Raw genomic sequence first — 19,979 nt, 5'->3', positions numbered from 1 at the left:
GCCAGCATTTCTGTCACCTCTCCGCTTACGGATAAACAAACAGGCTTTATTCGCTGGCTGAGAGAAGTGACTAATGAGAACGTCTGGAAGCACTTTCTGCAAAGAAATAAATTGATAAGTCAGTAAATATTGTTTTGCCAGCATTTCGGTTGCAATTGCAGCGTCAGTCGAAACAAAAGGAAAACAGATTATTAAAGCCTTGGACACATATTCCGCTGTTAGGAAAACCCCAAAAATGCAGTCGAAATTCAGCCCGCAACCACCATAAAAGTTAAAAGTCAGCTAGCTAGGCCTTTTTTCTTTAATGATAAGAGGAGCATTATATGTGGTCACATATTCGAATGCCACCTGCAAATTATTGGCCCGTGGAGGGATTTTTTTTCCCCTTTAACACATACAAATGCATTGTACGCTTTTTATTAGGGTAAGTGAAAAAAAAAGAGAAGTCACTAATCTGATCCTGGTTCAGTCAGAGGACGCCCACCACCAACACATCTGCGGACCAGCTGAGCGAAGCGTTCCTTCCCCATCCAACTCCTCCCGCTTCAGCATATCAAAGAGCCTAAGGGTGCCTTGGCACTGCTCGGATAGTTGTCCTTTTTCTAAAAGACAAACAAGCCCAAACCTCGGGCTGCCGTCCAAAAGCCGTCTATGACACCATGTTGAAACGAGCACTTGGCCGGCAGACATGTGATCAACATGCGTTTAAAAGCTGTGGCGGTTTCAGGACGGCAGCGCTTGTCTTCCACATTCTAATACAGTCACACATTCTTTCATTAATCTGGCCCAGCGCTGCGCCGCAAAACAACATAATTTGCAAAACCACTTGATGGCTTCAAAAGGTTTTACCCAGACGGCTTTGGTCTCCTTGACAGTGGGAGAGACAGAGAGGGGGAGGATGGGGGTTATGGAAAGTGTCAGCACTAGGTGTGCGGTAGGCCTCTGTCTTTGTCGGCTCTTGAGCGTGCTCTTTTCCCCCTGAAGGGTGTGTTTACGTGTCGAGAGGGGTCAGATTGTTTGTTTGACAATGGTGATATCATCATGAAAATCACGAATTACAGTGGTGTTCAATTAAGCAAAACATCACAGGGTGCTTGTTTTTCTTCCCCGCGGCCTCTCGCCGCATTTGTGCATGCTTTTGCATCGGATGCGTGTGAGTTTGAAAGGTCCTGTAAAGGCTGATATAATCATGTGTCAAGACAAGGGCGAAAGGCTTCGAGATGATGTAGCTTGTGTGATGATGATGCAGAAACTGTAAAACAATGCTACCAGTCATGAAACATTGAAAACTGACCGCCAACCGTGTGACACACTCGCACACTCACTAATAAGGCGTCCAGTTTAACACACACACACACAGACAACACATCGTCCTCACTGAGTCAGAGTCATACAACAACTGCATCTAAATGGAAACAAGCAGCTTTTGGGTTTCGACATCAAAGCAATTAATGAACGATGGATAACCAGAAGCCACTTTTTAGCCCAGGCCAAACCAAACACAATACACACGCACATACACGCCAAACCAAATACACAATTAAACACATGCTGTTCGAGCAGGGGGACTGTTTTAATACTGCTTAGATCCAATGAGCAGCTGCTGAAAGCCTCAAACTGAAGACAATATTGCTTTATCCGCACACACACAAGCGTGTCATTTTTACATCCTCATGGAGACAGAATCATTCATTGGGAAAGTTAAATATAAATAAATCATCTGCGGAGGACAGTTATACAGAAGAGATCACAGATTATCACTATTTGAGATGATTGATACAGGGGAACTGGGGACAATATTTGCTTTATTCTTCATGCTACTACAAATCTGTCTGCCATATTTTGGTATAAAACATATGGTTTAACAGTAATAGCACTACTAAAATGTTTACATTGATAAATGTAAAACATCTGAATGTTTCAACTGCTTATGTTATGGGTAACCGTGGCCCCACCTTGTAGGCTATCACTATAATGTAAAAAATGCTAATTTCGGTGCACACAATATTTATTTACGAACCCGTTTTACAATCGTATGTCATTAAAAGGTTAGTTCACCCAAAAATGAAAACTGGTCTGTGTTTTACTCACCTTTAAAGTATCCTAGTTGTATTTGACCTTCAGTGGGGGTTTCAATGGGGGTGCTGGTGGTCAACAGTCCAAAAGACATTAAATAAAGTGCACGCATCCAAAATAAAACATAATAAACACTTTTTTTTCTCACTTTTGCTGACAGTTGGATGCCAGCTGTGCTGCCAGGTTTATTATTTTCCAACTAAACAAGGTCCACTGTTGATATAGTACTATTTTTTCATTTTCATTTATCTTTCTTAATACAAAGGCATTGATTCTTAAATAAGAAATCAAAAACCATGTCACCAGCTTGTTCCATTTAATGGCAATAATAATAACGCATATAAAAATAATAATTATACAATAATAATAACAACAATAAACTTTATTTGTAGTTTTTATCTAGTACCTCTCTACTTTTATCCTCTGCAATTTAGTAATGGCTTGTACACAGTGCATCATGGGAAAAAATGCACACTGCAGTCCAGACGTCATTAAAATAACCCAAAACATTTGGGTTCGAAGAGATTGCTTTTAATATTCATTTACCTCTTAATTATTTTGTTATTGTTCTTCAGCTTTCATTGTGAAGAGACTTTGATCTGAGGAGGCTGTACAGAAGTATTTTGTAGAAGCTGCCAAGACAAAAAGACCAAGCAGAAGAATGGCATTTGGTGATCTGCAGCGATGTGCCCTACTTTCTCTTTGAAAACAATGCTTTTGTATGGAAGGCAGATGACTTCAGCCTACTCTGGTGATGAATGAATAAAAGCAGTCATTCCAGTGGCTTAACCTTCACTATTAGGACTAGCAGACGAGGCACAGACACACAGAAATGATGTGTGCTTCTGTATATAGAATGTTATAATGTCTTTCAGCCTGACATTGGGCATTGGTTTTAAAACAGGGCTCTTTTGTATGTCAAACCTCACGTTTTAATGGGTTTCCTATAAAACTGTTCACCGATCATGGTATTCAAATCACAGCTCTAGCAAAACTGCCCCCTCTGATGGTGTCTGGAAGCGATCCTAGCCAAGGAGGTACACCACATCTAACGCCAGGCTGCACGCTCTTCCTTCAGCACCCATCAGGCTTTTTCCTGTGGTGCGTGTGTGATCATTTATAGGGGGCTTAATCAACATGTATTTAGTGCATGTATTTTGTGAATCATTTTTATAGGCCTTGGTTGCCTGATTCTGTGTACACAAGCCAAAGGTTGTGCCAGATCTGAACATGGATCTAACAAAAAGGGCCACCGTGACATTCAAAGAAGGGGTTGTTAACCCTTATTTCACAAACTATTACAAGGTGCAGTAAATCAGAGACTAATAACGTTTGTAGAGCTTCATATGGTCCTCGAATCATGTCGGTGCTACCACTTATTAGCCTATTTGTTGCATATCTATCCATTCATTATGTTTTGTACCCAGACTTTCCAGTGCCACAGGCCACCCTCTGACATCTGAGGGCTTTAAAGGTGGGTCATTCAAACAAGAATATGAAAATGAAACTGAGAACGGGGGCGGGGGGGATAAAAAGCAGGAATGCATAAAGTCAGCAAGAAAAGAAAATCTCTTTTGAAAGGGGTGCATAATCATTCTGAGAGCTCCAGTGTGGAACCTAAATAATACAGTTCAGGTTTTGATATAACTATTACTGCCTGGGAAGAGCGCTTTGAAGTTAATTGAAACCACTGGGCAGCAATCTCCTTTATAGCACTGACAAATAACAGTTTCCTACAGCTTATCATTGAAGGTTAGGGCATGGGGAGGCACATGCCTGTTCCACATGCCCACTCAATACAAATAAAACTCAAAAGGCCTTCCTTTTCTTCAAGGCACACCATGCAGGACACTGAGAAAATGGTCACGGACAGGATGTGGGGAGGACAAAACTGGTCTTTAGTGGTCTTAAACAGCCTCAGTGTCTGACCCCCATTACTGTGTTTTTACCAGAATTTACCACTTCTTTAGCACAAACCACATCACAACTTAATAATGCTACATTAAAGTATAGGTGGCCCAATATATTGTATGCACTCAAAGGGAAACCCATTATTAATCAAAGGAGAGGCTGCTTTTACTTACAAGCTGTTTTTCGAACCACGTAGCAGGTTCTGGTTCTAATATATGAGCTGAGTATAACGGTCACTGAATTTGTCTTTAATGTTACTTATTGTTATTCTGGCACAAGGCTCATTTCACCTTTGATTTCAGCTCTCTCTATCATTTCTAACATGCCTGTTTGCAGGGGTAAAACACAGGCCCGTCAGAGGGTCATCCATCGGCTGTAGATGCGCTGCACAATAACACATAACATCCCCCATTGTGAAAAGTGAGAACAGAGAATTGGCCAGACAAAAGACAAGGAGGATTTGATGAGCTCCAGGAGTTCAAAGTTTTCCTCCTCGCTTGTACCACATCTGAAAGCATGCTGCCCCTAAACCTGCGTTTAACTTGCTGATCACGTATTAAAAGTATTCTTGAACATGATGAGGTGCGTGATTGGACGCAGAGCAGGCTGACAGGCACCGGTTTGAAGACACAATCCGCCGCTGATGGGTCCGTGATGTCCCGTTGGTGAGCTTTTTAAATAAGCTTTGAGTGACAGATGTAATATATGAAGAGTGGTTTAACACGCACACACAAAAGAAACGTTAATTGAATGATTAGATATGAAGCATAAACAGCCATGAACTTGGTTTCCTCAAAAAGCTATGACAGAATAATAATTTCCTGTCCATTAGCTTACAAAAGAATCCCCATAGACACAAGTGCTTATACACTTATATCCATATGGAGCCACTTTGCTCAAGGTATTTTTCAAACACACATTTCCCTCCAAAGCTAAAAGAGAAGGGCGGAAATGTAGGTTATAAATAGGAATCAAAAGAGCCCTCCTGTTTATTGCAACAAGATGACAGACACACTGAAATCTTTGAAAGTATGAGTGCTTTGAGCTTTTTACAAGACAGGTGAAGAGAACACATGTGTTCAATCTGCGTACCAGGCTCGCCTGGGTCGACCCTATCATAAAAGAAGAGAGATTACAAAGAAGTCTAATGAAGACACTGATCAAAGTCTGTAATGCTAATACATAGCAGGTGTTTTGAAACCTTTTAATACCCCCCTGCCCCTCCGCAGGGCTCGTGCCTGTATATCTTTCACAGAGCGGCCCTTTTGTCCTCGGCTGGAACTGGGAACCAGCGGAGCACTTTTCAACACCGCTTCACATGCATTACGAGATATCTGTTGACCTCAGACGCTCAGAGGGGGTTATGTCCATGTCATACACAAATGCTGCTACATATTCTATTACAGCTCAAAGTGGTGTTTTTGGAAAATAGAATATCCTGCTTTGGGGCCCTTCTGTCTTCAGCTGTACAGCACCTGGGCAAAAGCTGGAGAAGAGGTTGCAAGAAACCTGACAAGACTGACTTTTTTGGAATATGCTCAAAGCACGATGACTAATTTTGTAGGAGCTGCAAATCTCTGTTTCTGATTTCCATTCATTGAAAGCAAGGGCAAACCTCAGGAGAGTATAAACAGTGGCTAAGCTGCTCTGTTTTAACTCAGCTATGTATTAAACCTTATTATGGTATAATCATTTGTAATTAATTTACACTCTGATGTTAATTAGCCTCCCTATTGTCCAAAGAATCTGCACCCACCTGTGAATCTTGGATAGAAATTGAAAACCATCATGATGTAATCACTGCACCCGTTTACTAATAAATTTTGGAGCACTTCATGCTTCCTTCTGCTGACCAGCTTCTTGAAGATGCTGATTTCATTTTCCAGCAGGATTTGGCACCTGCCCACACTGCCAAAAGCACCAAAATTGGTTAAATGACAATGGTGTTGGTGTGCTTGACCGGCCAGCAAACTCACCAGACCTGAACCCCAGAGAGAATATATGGGGTATTGTCAAGAGGAAGATGAGAAACAAGAGACCAAAAAATGCAGATGAGCTGAAGGACACTGTCAAAGAAACCTGGGCTTCCATACCACCTCAGCAGTGCCACAAACTGATCACCTCCATGCCATGCCGAATTGAGGCAGTAATTAAAGCAAAAGGAGCCCCTACCAAGTACATGTACAGTAAATGAACATACAACAATTCATATACCACAAATCACTAAAAAAAAATTTATTTTATTGTATTTATTTATTGGTCTTATGAAGTATTATAATTTGTTGAGATAGTGAATTGGTGCGTTTTTGTTAAATGTGAGCCAAAATCATCACAATTAAAAAAAAAAAAAAAAATATATATATATATATAATATATATATATATATATATATATATATATATATATATATATATATATATATATATATATATATATACGTGTGTGTATATATATATATTCCTGTAAATGTCACAAAGCCTGGTCCCAATAATCGTAATAATCTTGTTCAATCTGAAAGTATAACATATAACATTTTCCTGAAGACAACAGAATAACCTTAGATAACTAGAACTTTAATCTAAACTGGCATGAAAAGTGGAGTTTCTATTCGTTGTAGGGCAGAGTAATTCCCTTTATGAGCTGGTCATACATTGTTAATATGTTCTCTACACATTTAGTTAAACAGTCATTGTTTTTACATCACGTCTAGCACCGCATGAACATAAAATCCATTAGGAACGTCAGTCAGCCCATCTGAGCCTATATTTACTTCCGGTTTGACTCAAATTACAAGCGTGGTTTTCCTGGCGAGAGGATTTTGGGAAATGTAGTCCTGACCGGAATGCTGATAGCGACTCAAAAGCAAAACAGCAATATAAAATAACGACAACAAGTTCATTGTCATACATGTTGCATATAATATCGCGAACATAGATAATGTTATATTTAAATCCACTCAAGAAAAGTTTACAGGCTAACGGCACAATCTTAAGACTACATAGTCCAGCTCTGTGCGCTATGAAACCGAGGCAGCGTAAACAGTACTTCAGGAACATGAAAAGATCGGATGACAGTGAGAGGGAAAAGAGGAGAAAGGTATCGCTTGTAGTTTTCTCTCAGTTCTCCAAGCACCACATATAGTTGTGGAGTTTGTAAGACACCGTTCAGTGTGTCCGTGGCGGTATTGCACGCGCTGGTTGCTGCAGGGCGTTCATTTGAAGTGCGCATGTGATGCTGCTGATCGCTCCTGTAATGTTTTCATTCTTTTATCCGATGAGTTCTGTCTCAGTGTGCGCACAGCCATCCGGCACACGAGTGTGTGTGGAGGCACAGCGCGGGGGGAGTGTTTTCTCATGATTGCCACACACTGACTTTGCAGGAATGGCTTGTGTGGCGGCATTACAGCGAGTTCATTCGTGGTGCTAATGAATGAAGTCAGGACGCGTGTTCAGGTGTCTGTCACTCTGCAGGTGTCTCTTCTAAACCGAGTATTCCGCATTTAGTTTCCTTCTAAAGCGCATGGGTCCTGGTTTCATCTGTTTTCTGACTAAACAAACGACTCATACATGAGCTGGTCAGGAAATGGACATGTTGTGTTCTTAATTGAGCAGTAATGTTACAGTGTAATAGAAATAACTTGTGGTGCAGATGTATTTATCTGAACCTGTTGCTTTTTCAGTGTGGCATTTTGTGAAGCATCGTTGTGTGAAGCTTTGTGGAGTGGTCCTGAAAGTAGATAAAGTGGTATATTAGTCTTTATCACAACATAAACACTGATTATTATTACATAGTCCTTATCAGATACATGGACAGTAGTATTATTATTGTGCATTTTTTTTTTTTTTTGCATTGCATTGCATTGCATTCAAGGTATAATTTATCAGTTTATGTACTCCCTTGGAATCAAATATACAGTATGACCTAGGTGTTGCTAGCACAATAATAAGAAATTACACTTCCAATATATACCCTTTGATATTTTGCTATACTCCAGTGTAGGTGTCAGGTTTCTTAGGGGTTTCAAGTATTTAAAATTGAGTGTTTTATTGGATAGGGAAAAAATGTCAATGCCACGAAAAGCTGTTTCAGTATGAATTTTTACTGGTGCTGATCTTAAATAAAAACCAGTAATCTCTTAAAAAAGTAATCATGTTTTTAATACATCACAAATGAAGTATTGCAAGAATAAAGTTTTACTCTTTTTGCCACTGATCTCTAATCATAGTTTTTATTAGATGGAAGTAATGTTTAACATGTCAGCATGTTTGAAAATGTCACATTTATTTATAATTGTACTTGACAAGTTGACTTGTCACTTTCTGAACTTGTCTGCGGTTAAGATGGTTAAGTTTGATAATCAAAATACATATAATAATGTGCCATTTTGTTTGCTTTTCCAGTGACATATGTTTGATCTGTCTGCAGTATAATCAAGTTCCTTGAAGGTCTGCCAGCAGTTTCTCTATTCAATTCTCTCTTTCTATAACCTGTTTAAACCCTTTTTGTTTTAGTCTGCTCCCTCTCTCTCTGATGGCATGCTTTTGGATCTTGTCCGACGGCAGGGAGTCTGTGTAGTACGTGGTTCCTCCACTTTATTGCAGCTGCCAAAGGAACCAGATGAGTCCCTGAGAACTTGATCCAACTGGTTTTGGGTCTGTAGAGCAGACGGACAGACAGACAGGTCTGCTACCCTGCCCCATCTCATTTCGTCTTATCTCTTCTTCACACAAAATAAACGGATATGGAAAGAAACCCACCGATCCGCTAGACTAAGGGTCTGGTGTGTGTTCCTGCGGTTCCTTAATAGAAAACGTGGGTCCATTTAATCATAATAATAAATAAAAGAGAGTACATTGTTGTCTCAGCCATAAACATGTGTGCATTTGTGCCCAATAACTAGGATGTGGATGGATGTCAAAAGAAGGCCTGTGAACTATCCGTCTCAAAAAGGAATTATTTTTATCCTGAGTTCAGCTTTGCCAGGCATTTCCTAACCAGATGCGGCACATATGTATGATAAAAAGAGCATTTCCATTATCATGCGCTGAAAGAGGAAGACTAGACTATTGGCTAATAGACTTCAACCTTTTAGAAGAGACCTTACATGGCCTTCGACCTAAAAAATACTGTTTTAGTAGTTGCAAAGGGACAATCAGAGTTGGTGGTTTTAACATTGCCAGGGTGACCACAAAGATCCCACTGAAGTATTATTCAATAATAAATGCCAGTTTGACCATTTTATTGCATTTGCAGGAGAATGGGGGCCCTGGTATTTTTCTTTCCTGGCAGTTATAAATTAAAAAAGCACTTTATTGTTTTTTTCGTCCATCATGTTTTATTTCTTCACGCTCACATCTCTGTTGGCCTCCGCTGCTTTTGACACCTTTCTTGATGACTGCGACATTGTGTTCTGCTTGCTTGTACTCTAAAGAATAGTGCTTTTGATTGGGGAAAAAAAAATGAGTCGATAAATAAACAAAGATTAAAGCTATATAAATAAAAATAACTAAATGCATTATTTTTGAGTGCCAGAGTACGTGAGGAGCACAGAGGGTTGCCAGATGTTCAGAGGCTTGCGCTCCTCGCGGCCCATCATTCAGAGCGTTCTCGGCTCATTGGCTTTCTCAGCTCGTGTGTTTGCTGGGAAAAGCTGTTTAGGCTATTCCATTCGTGAACACTCATTAAAATGGTTTGTGTTCCCCTTGGCAATTCTGTTAAATTAACAGCTAGCTTCAGTTTAGGCCTGATTATGAGGCCACACAGCCAGTCTTGATTAATCAATTTCTCCCACAAAATGTTCCTCTGTAAATTAGTGTTAAAGTAACGATTTATAGGTCCTAATGCCGAGCCGCTGTCATGTCGAAGCCGGTGTTTTAGCGGGAGGTGGTGTCACTTTCGGCGTAATCAGCAGCTTTTCTGCCCCCCTTGTCGTTTTCCCCCTCTCCGTCCGTCACCGTACGTCTACACCCTATTAATGAGTCCATAATAGAGAAACAGTGTCGGACAGCCACATAAAACACACTCAGGAATACATAATTAGACTGGTGTTCAAGCCACGCTAGGGGCAGATTTATATCGGGTGATGTCAAAAGAAAGAAAAAATAAAACAAAATAAGGAGGCAGTGCAGTGCAGCTCATGACTTCTGATTTTCGAAATCTGAAAAGACGGAAACACAGGCGAGGGAACGAGGGAGGGTGGGAGTGTTAGAAAAAATACTGCCACAGTTGATAATGATACCATTACACTAATGGAGGCAGCAAATGAAGTAGCAGGCGGACACCGTGCTTTATTGCCATAGGGGGTCGTTTTCTGCTGCATTCCTAATGGCTGGAACTGCCGGTATTGATCAGGCCATCATACCGCTAATCCACACGCGCATTACTTTCTGCCGCAACGCTGTGTCAGTCTTTCACTGCTGCCACCCACAGCCCACCCTGTTCTCTTGCCACAGGCCCTGCAGAAGACCCCACAGAGCCTGTGATTTGAGGGGGAGGTCGAATGGTGGTGTGGACGGGGTCATTGAATGTCCCCTTAGTCAGGCCTCTTTTGGTTTATGATACACAGAGGGAGAGTGAGTGGCCTGAGTGATTAAGTACAGGCAGAGGTGTTGGTTTAATTAAGAGGTAAGGCATTATCTACTCTTCTGCCTTTTAATGGTAGTCTGTGTTTGAGTTGAACCGTGAGTGTGCTGCTGTCTTTTCTAATGGTTTGGAGCTGTAAATAAGTCTAGGCTGATCCATATCCATTGGTAAAGCCATCTCCTAAGATCCTTGATCAAGTATTTTACTGGACTCCAGGGGAAATGGCTTTTAATTTAAAAATGACTGATCTGGCAACTCTAGTCTTTTAAACTTTCTTTTGAAATGAGAAAGTAGATTTAGAATGTTCCATTAAAGGAATCAATCTCAGATTATTTATTTTTTATTTGATTATTTATATATTGATTATTTATATGTTTATTTGACTATTATTACTGTCTTTTTATATTATATTTAGTATCATGCAATAGTAATATATTTATATCATGATTTGAGTTTGTTTGCAAAGTTCACATTTACATTTACACTTTTATCCAAAGTGAATTACAATTGTGACCCTGGAGCACAAAACCAGTCTTAAGTCACTCACTGGGGTATATTTGTAGCAATAGCCCAAAAAACATTGTATGGGTCAAAATTATAAATTTTTCTTTTATGACAAAAATTTAGTAGGATATTAATTAAAGACCATTTTTCATGAAGATATTTTGTATATTTCCTACCATATATATATATTTTATTAGTAATATGCATTGCCAAAAAAAATCATTTGGAAATCTTTAAAGGCAATTTTCTCAGTATTTTCAAAGAGTTGTATCTCAGCCAATTGATGTCATATCCTAACAAACCATACATCAATCAAATATTCATTTAGCTTTCAGATGATGTATAAATCTCAGTTTTGAAAAAAAAAATCTTGTTTTGTGGTCCAGGGTCACAAATGAGGACAATGGAAGCAATCAAAAAAATTAACAAAAGAGCAATGATAAGCAAGTGCTATAACAAGTCTCAGTTAGCTTAACACAGTACACGTAGCAAGATTTCTTTTGTTATTATATAATAAATAAAATAAAAATGGATAGAATAGAAAAAGAATGGAGCAAGCAAGTGTTAGAGGCCTTTTTGCTTTTGTTAATTGTATAATAAATAAAAAGAAAATGAATAGAGAAGCTAGAGTTAGTAGCAGTTAGTAAATGAATAGAGTGCATTTTGGATTAAATATAAAAAATAATTCAGTAATAATAATAATTAATAAAAATTCACAATTATAATTCTGGACTGACATAACACTACCTTTTTAAAAGTTTTGTGTCAATAAGATCTCTTCAAAAATATATTTTGAAAGAAGTGTCTAATGCTCATCAAGGCTGCATTTATTTGGAGAAAAAAAATGTAAAAAGAATATAATTGAGTAATATTATTCCAATTTTAAATATAATTTAAACTAAATTATGACTAGTAAAGCTGGATTTTTTTTTCAACAGCTTTTGCTCTAGTCTTCAGCGTTGCATGTTCTGATCTGCTAATTTGGTGCTCAAGAAACTTTTATTTTTATTACTGTCAGTATTTGTATGTAATAATTTAAATGGTGACTATTTTTCAGGATTTTCTGATGAATAGAAAGAAAGCTCAAAGAAACAATTAATTAAAACAAATATAGAACTATTTTCTTTATACCCTATGAACGTATTAACTTCCATTTTTGATCAATTTTAATGTGACCTTGCTCAATAAATGATTCACTCGTTTCACCCACACAACTTTTAAAGTTTGTGTCTAAGATGGCAATGCTTGCTTATTTAACCCTCTCAAGGCAGGCGTTGCAGATTTGCAACAGTAAAGTAACTAAAAACCTTATTACTCCGGATACATATTTTATGAATCTGGAGTACTAAAAACATTACTATAGATTACTAAATTTACTAAGTTACTAAAACTTAATTTGAGCCTGAGAGGGTTAATCCTTCATGTAATCTTTGAGCGAAGAATTAGATTCTTAGATTATCAAAGGTTCTTCCAGAAGATTTTTCATGAATTCTTCCATAAGCCCTTAGCACCTGATGATGAAATCCTCTTCATCACAAATGACTTAAAGCTCGATTAACATGTGCGAACAGGCCTTACTTGAGCTCGGTGCTGCTCTGCTGTCATCTCCACAGCCCCGGCCCGGCCCGGCCCGAGCCATCAGTCTCCTTTTCCTGTATCAGCATATCGGCACTAACCTCTGCCCTCCGCTAATCAAACACTTCACCTTAAGGGAAACATTCATTCAGCTCTCTCATTATGATGGCTTCTGTGGCCATAAAGATGTATATTTATATTTCCCCACCTCGTTGCTCGGCTGTTGCAGGGAAACTAGATATTGATCTGGATATTTAGTCATTTCTTTCTGCTGGGACATCAATATTACGCTAACGTGTATGCGAGCTGTGCTTGACCCTGGCCCCCGTCTCTATCCGCTCTCCCATTGGAGCTCAGTGATATACTATTCTGAAAAGCAAATCAATGAGTGAATATGAAGTTTGAGGAGTAATATAAGGCGACCCTGAGGCCTATAGCAGCCGCATTGATCCAAGGTGTGGATTAAGGTTGATTTGTTTGTTGTGAAGCTTTTCACCTTTATATCATCAAGAGGTCCGGCACACACACACACACACACACACACACAAACCCACCCACATGCCCTAAATGCCTTTTATGGTTATTTCCTTCATTTCCATTACAACTTATTGGCATTTATTAAGAATACTGATCATGAAAGAATTCTGTTATAGGCTGTAATATTCATTCTTTTCTTTATCAGATATTCATGCAGGGTGTATTATTGTGCACATTATGCACGTCTCGTTAGATGTCTGAGCCTGTTTATGGTTTTGTGTATTTAACAAAGATTAAACAAAGTGATTTTCATAAAGACGCCCAGTCCTGAAGTTGGTTTTCAGCATATTTATTTCTTCTGAGACCAGAGGACGTCTAAGAAAAGAGCTGCTTTATCAGCTTTTATGTTCTTTTTATAGTGAGTCTGAGATTTTACTTGGTTTTATAAGGAGGGCACACTGAGTGGGGTTTGTTATTCACACTAAAGTTTTTACCCTCATTCTAACATTTCATTTAGTGTTGAGATCTGCGTGTGTTTCAGATGTCATGAAAGGGGCTATTTACTGTATACTTGGTCATACAAACTGATATCTATCCGATCGCAAAATTTAAAGCGTCAGTCCCATCCAATATATAAAAGACACAAATCAGTCCAAGAAAGATGCCACCTGTTTATAGTGAGTCAAGTCAAATACAGAGAGATTTGAAGTAAGCTGTTATATTTGCATGTAGGGCATTTTACATATTTATGTGACCAATTCTGTACCCAACTGAATAGCAGTCTAGTCAACTAAGATGCATAACATTAAATGGGCCTAAATGTGCCTTAGTCAGCCGTTTGACTGTGTTTGTATGAGAGAGAGAAACTTATGTAACTCAGGGGAGGTTGATCTGGTAGCTATTGGCTGATCAGTGGTGATGTATAATCAATAATCAATGTGATCAATAACAATAGGATCACTTCAGGAAAGCTTTGAATAAACATAAGATTGACCTTTTAACCTAGACATCAGTGGTTAAGTTTTAAGGGGCTTCCATTCAAGGCTAAAGTCTTGTCTTCTAATTCTGGTATTTTTCATATTTTATTATATAATGTATTTATTAGTATAATTTTGTTATCTTTTTATATTTTTATATTATCTCTGCAATATATTTTTATATTACATTAATAAATTAAAAAAACTGTATTTTATAAAGCACATTTAAAGGTGCTGTATGTAGGATTGACACCGAGTGGTTAAACTAGGTATTGCAGTCCAAATTCAAAATATTTGACTGGTTTTTTTTCCACCCGGCCCCTCCTCCTCAGACTTTATGCACTGGCAGGTTGCCAGATTAATTACAAAAACACGAGCAAGGGCTCTTGACGATGACCGAAATGAAATGCGCAGTGTTTTCTTGCTAACTGGCAACCCGGGTGCCTAAATACAATGGGATAAAACAAAGACCGTCTTTATGGCCTAGACCGCACATATTCAAAGGAGAATAACTGACTGTAGCATTGTTTTTCAGATAAACAAGTATGTTAACTTAGCATGTTTCTTAAATATCTGCAAACATATTATGGCATTTTTATGCTTTAGCAGAGTGAAAATACATACAGCACTTTAAAGTAGCTTCTCAAAGCATACAGTAAACACAATCTAAAAAATACAATAAAAAAGTAAAGATGATAAAATGAACTAAATAAACATCATCAAGCAAATGCAAGTTTAAAAAAAAAAAGTCATAGTTCTGAACTTCCCTCCATTCAAGATGCATTAACGTTGGAAGAGAATGAAAGCCCTGTCCCCCATAGATTTCAAGTGTTTCAATAGTTGCTTTCAATAGGCAATGCAATGCTTCATATGTCAGCATCATCATTTTAAAATCTACTCTGAACCAGTGCAACTGTGCAAGGATTCTAAGACTAGAGTAATATGGTTGCATATCCTGGACCCCGATGGCTGAATTTTGTACATATTGCAGCTTGAGTGTGGATTTAGAAACTCTGGCTAAAAGGGCGTTATAATAATCTATCTGAGAGATGAAAAAGGATCTTTATTTCTGAGATGGAATTTTTTTTTTAACAGTACTCTGAACAAAATAATCAAATGACAGATTAGCATCAAAAAGAACTAAGGCTCAACAGAGCTATCAAAAGTCAAACACAGAGAAACAGCTTTAGAAATCTGATGATGGGAACCAATGAGCATAACCTTGGTTTTACCACTGTTCAGAAACAGGAAATTATTACTGATCCATGTTTATAGCACAGTAATACAGTCAGAAAGAAAAGCACTGCCAGGGCACTCATCAGGTTTTAAATGTGTATATAAATCTGCGTATCGTCACCCTTCGTATATACATAAATTAATATGTTTAAACATTGGATAATTTTTTCTTTTTTTATGTAATGTAAAAATCACTCCATAATTTTTCCATCTGGCTGCTCCACTGAACAGCAGGCCCCTTCTTTGCTGTTTATTTGTGAATTTATTTTCTTGTGTAATAGCTCACCTTTTCTTGTAAAGGGAAACTAGCTAATGGCAGCCCTTTGCCCAACATCTGCTTCCTATTGCAAGTCCAAAGTCCCTCTTTCGCTGGAACTACAGGAGGCCACTTTCACTAGAGCCTGTAAACACTAACTCTTAATTTGTACATCATAAGTTATGTTCTATAAATGAGGGGAGTGAAAGTGGGCCTGAGCACCTGGTGTGTGTGTGTGTGTGTGTGTGTATGGATGGCCGATGGGTGACGAGGCACTGCCCCATGTTTGTGCCAGTTGGAAGGCTGTACTTAAGCTTGCATGTGCCAGACAGGAAAATGTAGATCCTGCCCTGCCAACCTACTGCTGGGTGCACACACAGGCAATGGATTTAGAGCGAGAGACTGGAGGCTTTTAGAGGCTTCTCAGATGAATTTGATGGCTTTACCTGCTGTTGCTTATAATACAACACAGACAGGCTGTGGAGATAGGGTTTCATGATAATAAAGAGTGTTTTGTTAGTATTCTTTTTTTTTTGGTGTTCAAAATGTACAAAATTAATATAAGCGAGTACATCCTGAATCCATTTTCCAAACTGTGTTTTTGCTAATCCTGAATCACTATGGTACACCTATAATACATTTTTATATTCTGAATATTTCAGACTGGTACTGGTGGATCCGCTGTGGAGTAGCCCAGTACCTGCGTGATTCGTCATAGACATAAACAGAGAATCAGCCATGCCCTCCTAAAACGGCTCATGTAAACACGCCCCCACATCTCTACGTCACAATGTGGCAAGATTTGCATAACACCGCCTGAATGTTAATGCAAAGAAAGAAGGCGCAGCTTTAATTCTCACTATAGTATTGCTGTTGTTGCGCCACCATGTTGTGGAGATGCTGTGTGTTTCGCTGTGAACGTGAAGCTACTTTGTTTGGCCTTCAAAAAAAGAGGATGATATTCGCTTTGTCATGGCTAGAGCTGATCCATGCTGGTCGGCGAGGAAATACATCAACTTCGCACTGTGGATTGCTGGATTGGCTTTCACCGTGGACAAAGCAGAGTCCAGCCCAGGGTTGTCACATGTGGTTGCTGCTTCTTTGTTGTATCCACCAACCGTGCCGTTCTCAAACCCGCCGCCACTCACTCATGCCGGTCTCCGCTCTATCCGCGTGTGTGCCGCTGTGTTTTTTTTGTGAAAGCGAATATACATTGTGCCGGCTACAATGACAACTGTTCTGATTCACAGACTGTAAGTGCATTTTTTTTATTTAAAGAATTTGCCACTGGCGATTCAGACGTGAGTTTTGAGTAGTGTAGAGTAGCACTTGTTTGTCATTTCTCCAATCACAAATGCAAACATGGTTTTATGTTTACACAGCGCGATGCAATGCAACATGTACAAAAGACTGTATGTCCCTACTGGACGCAACAAATGCCTCATTTATAATGGGTTTGAATATTTTTGTCTCGTCGCTCCAGCATATGCCATATGGTGAGGGGCGTAACATTTACGTCACACACTTGAGGTATTCGGCCAATCACAACACACTGTATAGCTGGCAAATCAGAGCACACCTCGCTTTTCAGACCGATGAGATTTGTAAAAATAAAGGCATTTCAGAAAGCCGGGGCATTGAGGAGAAACAATAATGTACAGTGTGTGGAAAATAATGTTTTTTTTTTTTTTTTTTTTTTTATACTTTAAACCGCATAAACAAATTTCATTACACCAAATATGCAAAATAATGTTCTTTTTAACAACATCATATGACCCCATAAGATATTTTTGATGAAATCCAAGAGCTTTCTGACCTTGTATAGACAGCAATGCAGCTACCATGCTCAAGGCCCAAAAGAGTAGTAATGACATTGTTAAAATAGTCCAGTCATCAGTGGTTCAATCGTGATGCGATGAAGCTACAAGAAAACAAAAATAATGGCTTTATTATATGCTACGACACATGCATGTCTGACACATAAGAACTTGTTGAATAAAGTTATTTTTGTTAAGTTTTTTGCTCACAAAAAGTATTCTTGTAACTTCATAACATTATGGTTGAACCACTGATGTCACATCCCTTTGTCCTTTTTGCTGTCTGTACAGGGTTAGAAAGCTTTTGGATTTGATCAAAAATACCTACGCCGTTGCCTAAGGATAGACACACTCCCTTACTACGTAGTCTGATGTGCACCTCTCCAAAAATCTAACAGTGCGTCAATTCTACGCAGACTGTGAACGCTGTGATTTGTTTGCTAGAATCCCTCCCTTCATATGTACTTGAGTTTTGCGTGTTTCATGTGCACTTTACTATATTTTAATGTTACACCTTCTTATATAAAGTAAAATAAAGCAAAGAACAAGTGTCTTTATCATTTATTACACTACATAGCATTCTACATCAGTAGTTGTCCGTGAAAAAACAAGGTTGATGGTACAAGTTCTTGTGGAGATGGAAAGAATGCCATCTTCTGATCCATTGATGTTTCCTTTTGTAGTTTTTAATGATGATTTAATGATTTGATATTTACTTGCACGTGGACACTGCAGACTAGCAGTTTGCATCTGCACATCGATGTGGACAACGACGCAGAACTATACATGAAAACTGATGCATAAGTTACGGCGTAGCGCCGATGCAGAAGTATACAGTAAATCAGCCTTTACGGGTTTGGAATGACACGAGTGGGATTAATTAAAGACAGAAATTTCATTTTAGGATGAACTATCTCTTTAATGATTTAAGCAATAAGATTTTTTTCCTTGTATATAAAAGCTTTTTGTTAACTTTGTGATTAATATTGTTCATTTAGCATCAAAAGAATTAATGTCTTTATTCATCCTAAAATTTTAATCCTGTCATCATTTACTTACTCTCATGTCATTCCAAACCCTGTTGACTGACTGATTTCTGTGAAACATAAATATCTTGAGAAACGCATAATGATAATAACAACAATAATAATAATACAAGTAATTTCAATTAATTTAAAATGTGGTTGCCATTCCTGTTTCTTACAGAATTCTATTTCAGTGCAACAGCATTAAGCGCTCGGTGACATATTTAGCTGCAGTATGCATGGCCATTGTTTCCTTGACTTCGTCACAACTTTTCTTGGCATCACCATGCCAACAGGTTAAATGACACCTTGTCAAATGTCTAGTTTGTGATGCTGTTGTTTCAAGGTGAGGTGCAGCAGGAGTGAAAGAGAGCTCGAAGGGTCACCGATGCATGACACTGGCCTCTCATTACTGTCTCTTCTGCCTTTACCAGCACACACACAAACAGGTTTGGTTGTGAGCGCTGGCCTATTGAACGCTCATTGGTATGCTTGTGGTAATTTTACTGTCAAAACTGGCTCTCTCTCTGTTTCTGGCTGTCTTTCTCGCTCTCTCAGTCTCTTTGCCTCTGGTCATCCAGCTGTAAGTTCACCCTGAACTACTGTCAAGCACATGATCAGGGCTGCATAAAGAAAGCTGCTCTGTCTCGCTGTCTATCATGTGCTCTTCTTCTTCCTTCTGTGTGTGTGTGTGTGTGTGTGTGTGTGTGATAGGGCCAGACCTCTCGTCTCTCCTGTTGTTTATTTAGATGAGATCAGCCAAGGTTGGTGGTTCAAGTTCAGTTGTTATGGTGATGAGCAGACGTCAGTGTGTGCTGTTCTTCTAGCGAGACCGGCTGAATGGAAAATGTCTGTCCCATCATCCTTTGTTTTGAGGGAGATTTGATGTTTTGAGTGCCTGTTTGTGCTACACTTGTTGTTGAGCTTATTTCTTCAGACAGATGTGATTCACTAAGTAACAGTGGGACATACTAACCTGAGAGTCTTATCTAGTGAAAGACAAACTCTGAAAAAGATTTATAGCAAGTTTTAAATGTTTATAAATACAAAATTACATTAATAATGATAACTTCTAATATTGTCATGCTTAAAAAAAAAATAAAAAAATGAATGTATATATAGTTTCATAACATTCGCTGGTGACTTGCGGTACACAGGTCAGTGTTATGGTGTTTTAAGTTAGAATTTTTATGAGTAAACAAATCCAGTCAAAAGTCAAAGCTGCTTTCTTATTTAGAAAAATAATAATCCAGGTGTTATGTTATGATTTAATTGTAAAGCATAACACCTTACTTTACTCCTTACTTCCAAAAAGTAACCTGTTTTTGTAACTGTTTGAGAGGATCTACATCTACAACATCTCTCATGCTCTTTTATACCCTAACTACACACACTACCTCTACAGACATTTTTTATTTATTTCTAGCTTTTTTATGTTGTAATTGAGACTTTCAAGAGTCTTTTTATCTACATTTTCAGAAAAAGGAGAAACATGCGCGCACACACACACACACACACACACACACACACACACACTTATAAA

General features: G+C 38.6%; 1 protein-coding gene across 1 annotated transcript in view; it reads left to right on the top strand.

The window, feature by feature from the left end:
* The first annotated feature begins 6,940 nt into the window (after positions 1 to 6,940).
* Positions 6,941 to 19,979, top strand: part of LOC113106049 (alpha-ketoglutarate-dependent dioxygenase FTO-like) — a 129,984-nt gene continuing 116,945 nt past the window's right edge. The window contains exon 1 of the mRNA XM_026267578.1: positions 6,941 to 7,083. Within this exon, the coding sequence (XP_026123363.1) occupies positions 7,006 to 7,083 (78 nt within the window). The 5' untranslated portion in view covers positions 6,941 to 7,005. The remainder of the gene's footprint in view (positions 7,084 to 19,979) is intronic.

The sequence above is a fragment of the Carassius auratus genome, chromosome 7 (genome assembly GCF_003368295.1).
Source record: "Carassius auratus strain Wakin chromosome 7, ASM336829v1, whole genome shotgun sequence".
Lineage (NCBI taxonomy): Eukaryota > Metazoa > Chordata > Actinopteri > Cypriniformes > Cyprinidae > Carassius > Carassius auratus.
The sequence above is the reverse complement of the archived record's forward strand: the minus strand, read 5'-3'. Positions and strand labels throughout refer to the sequence as shown.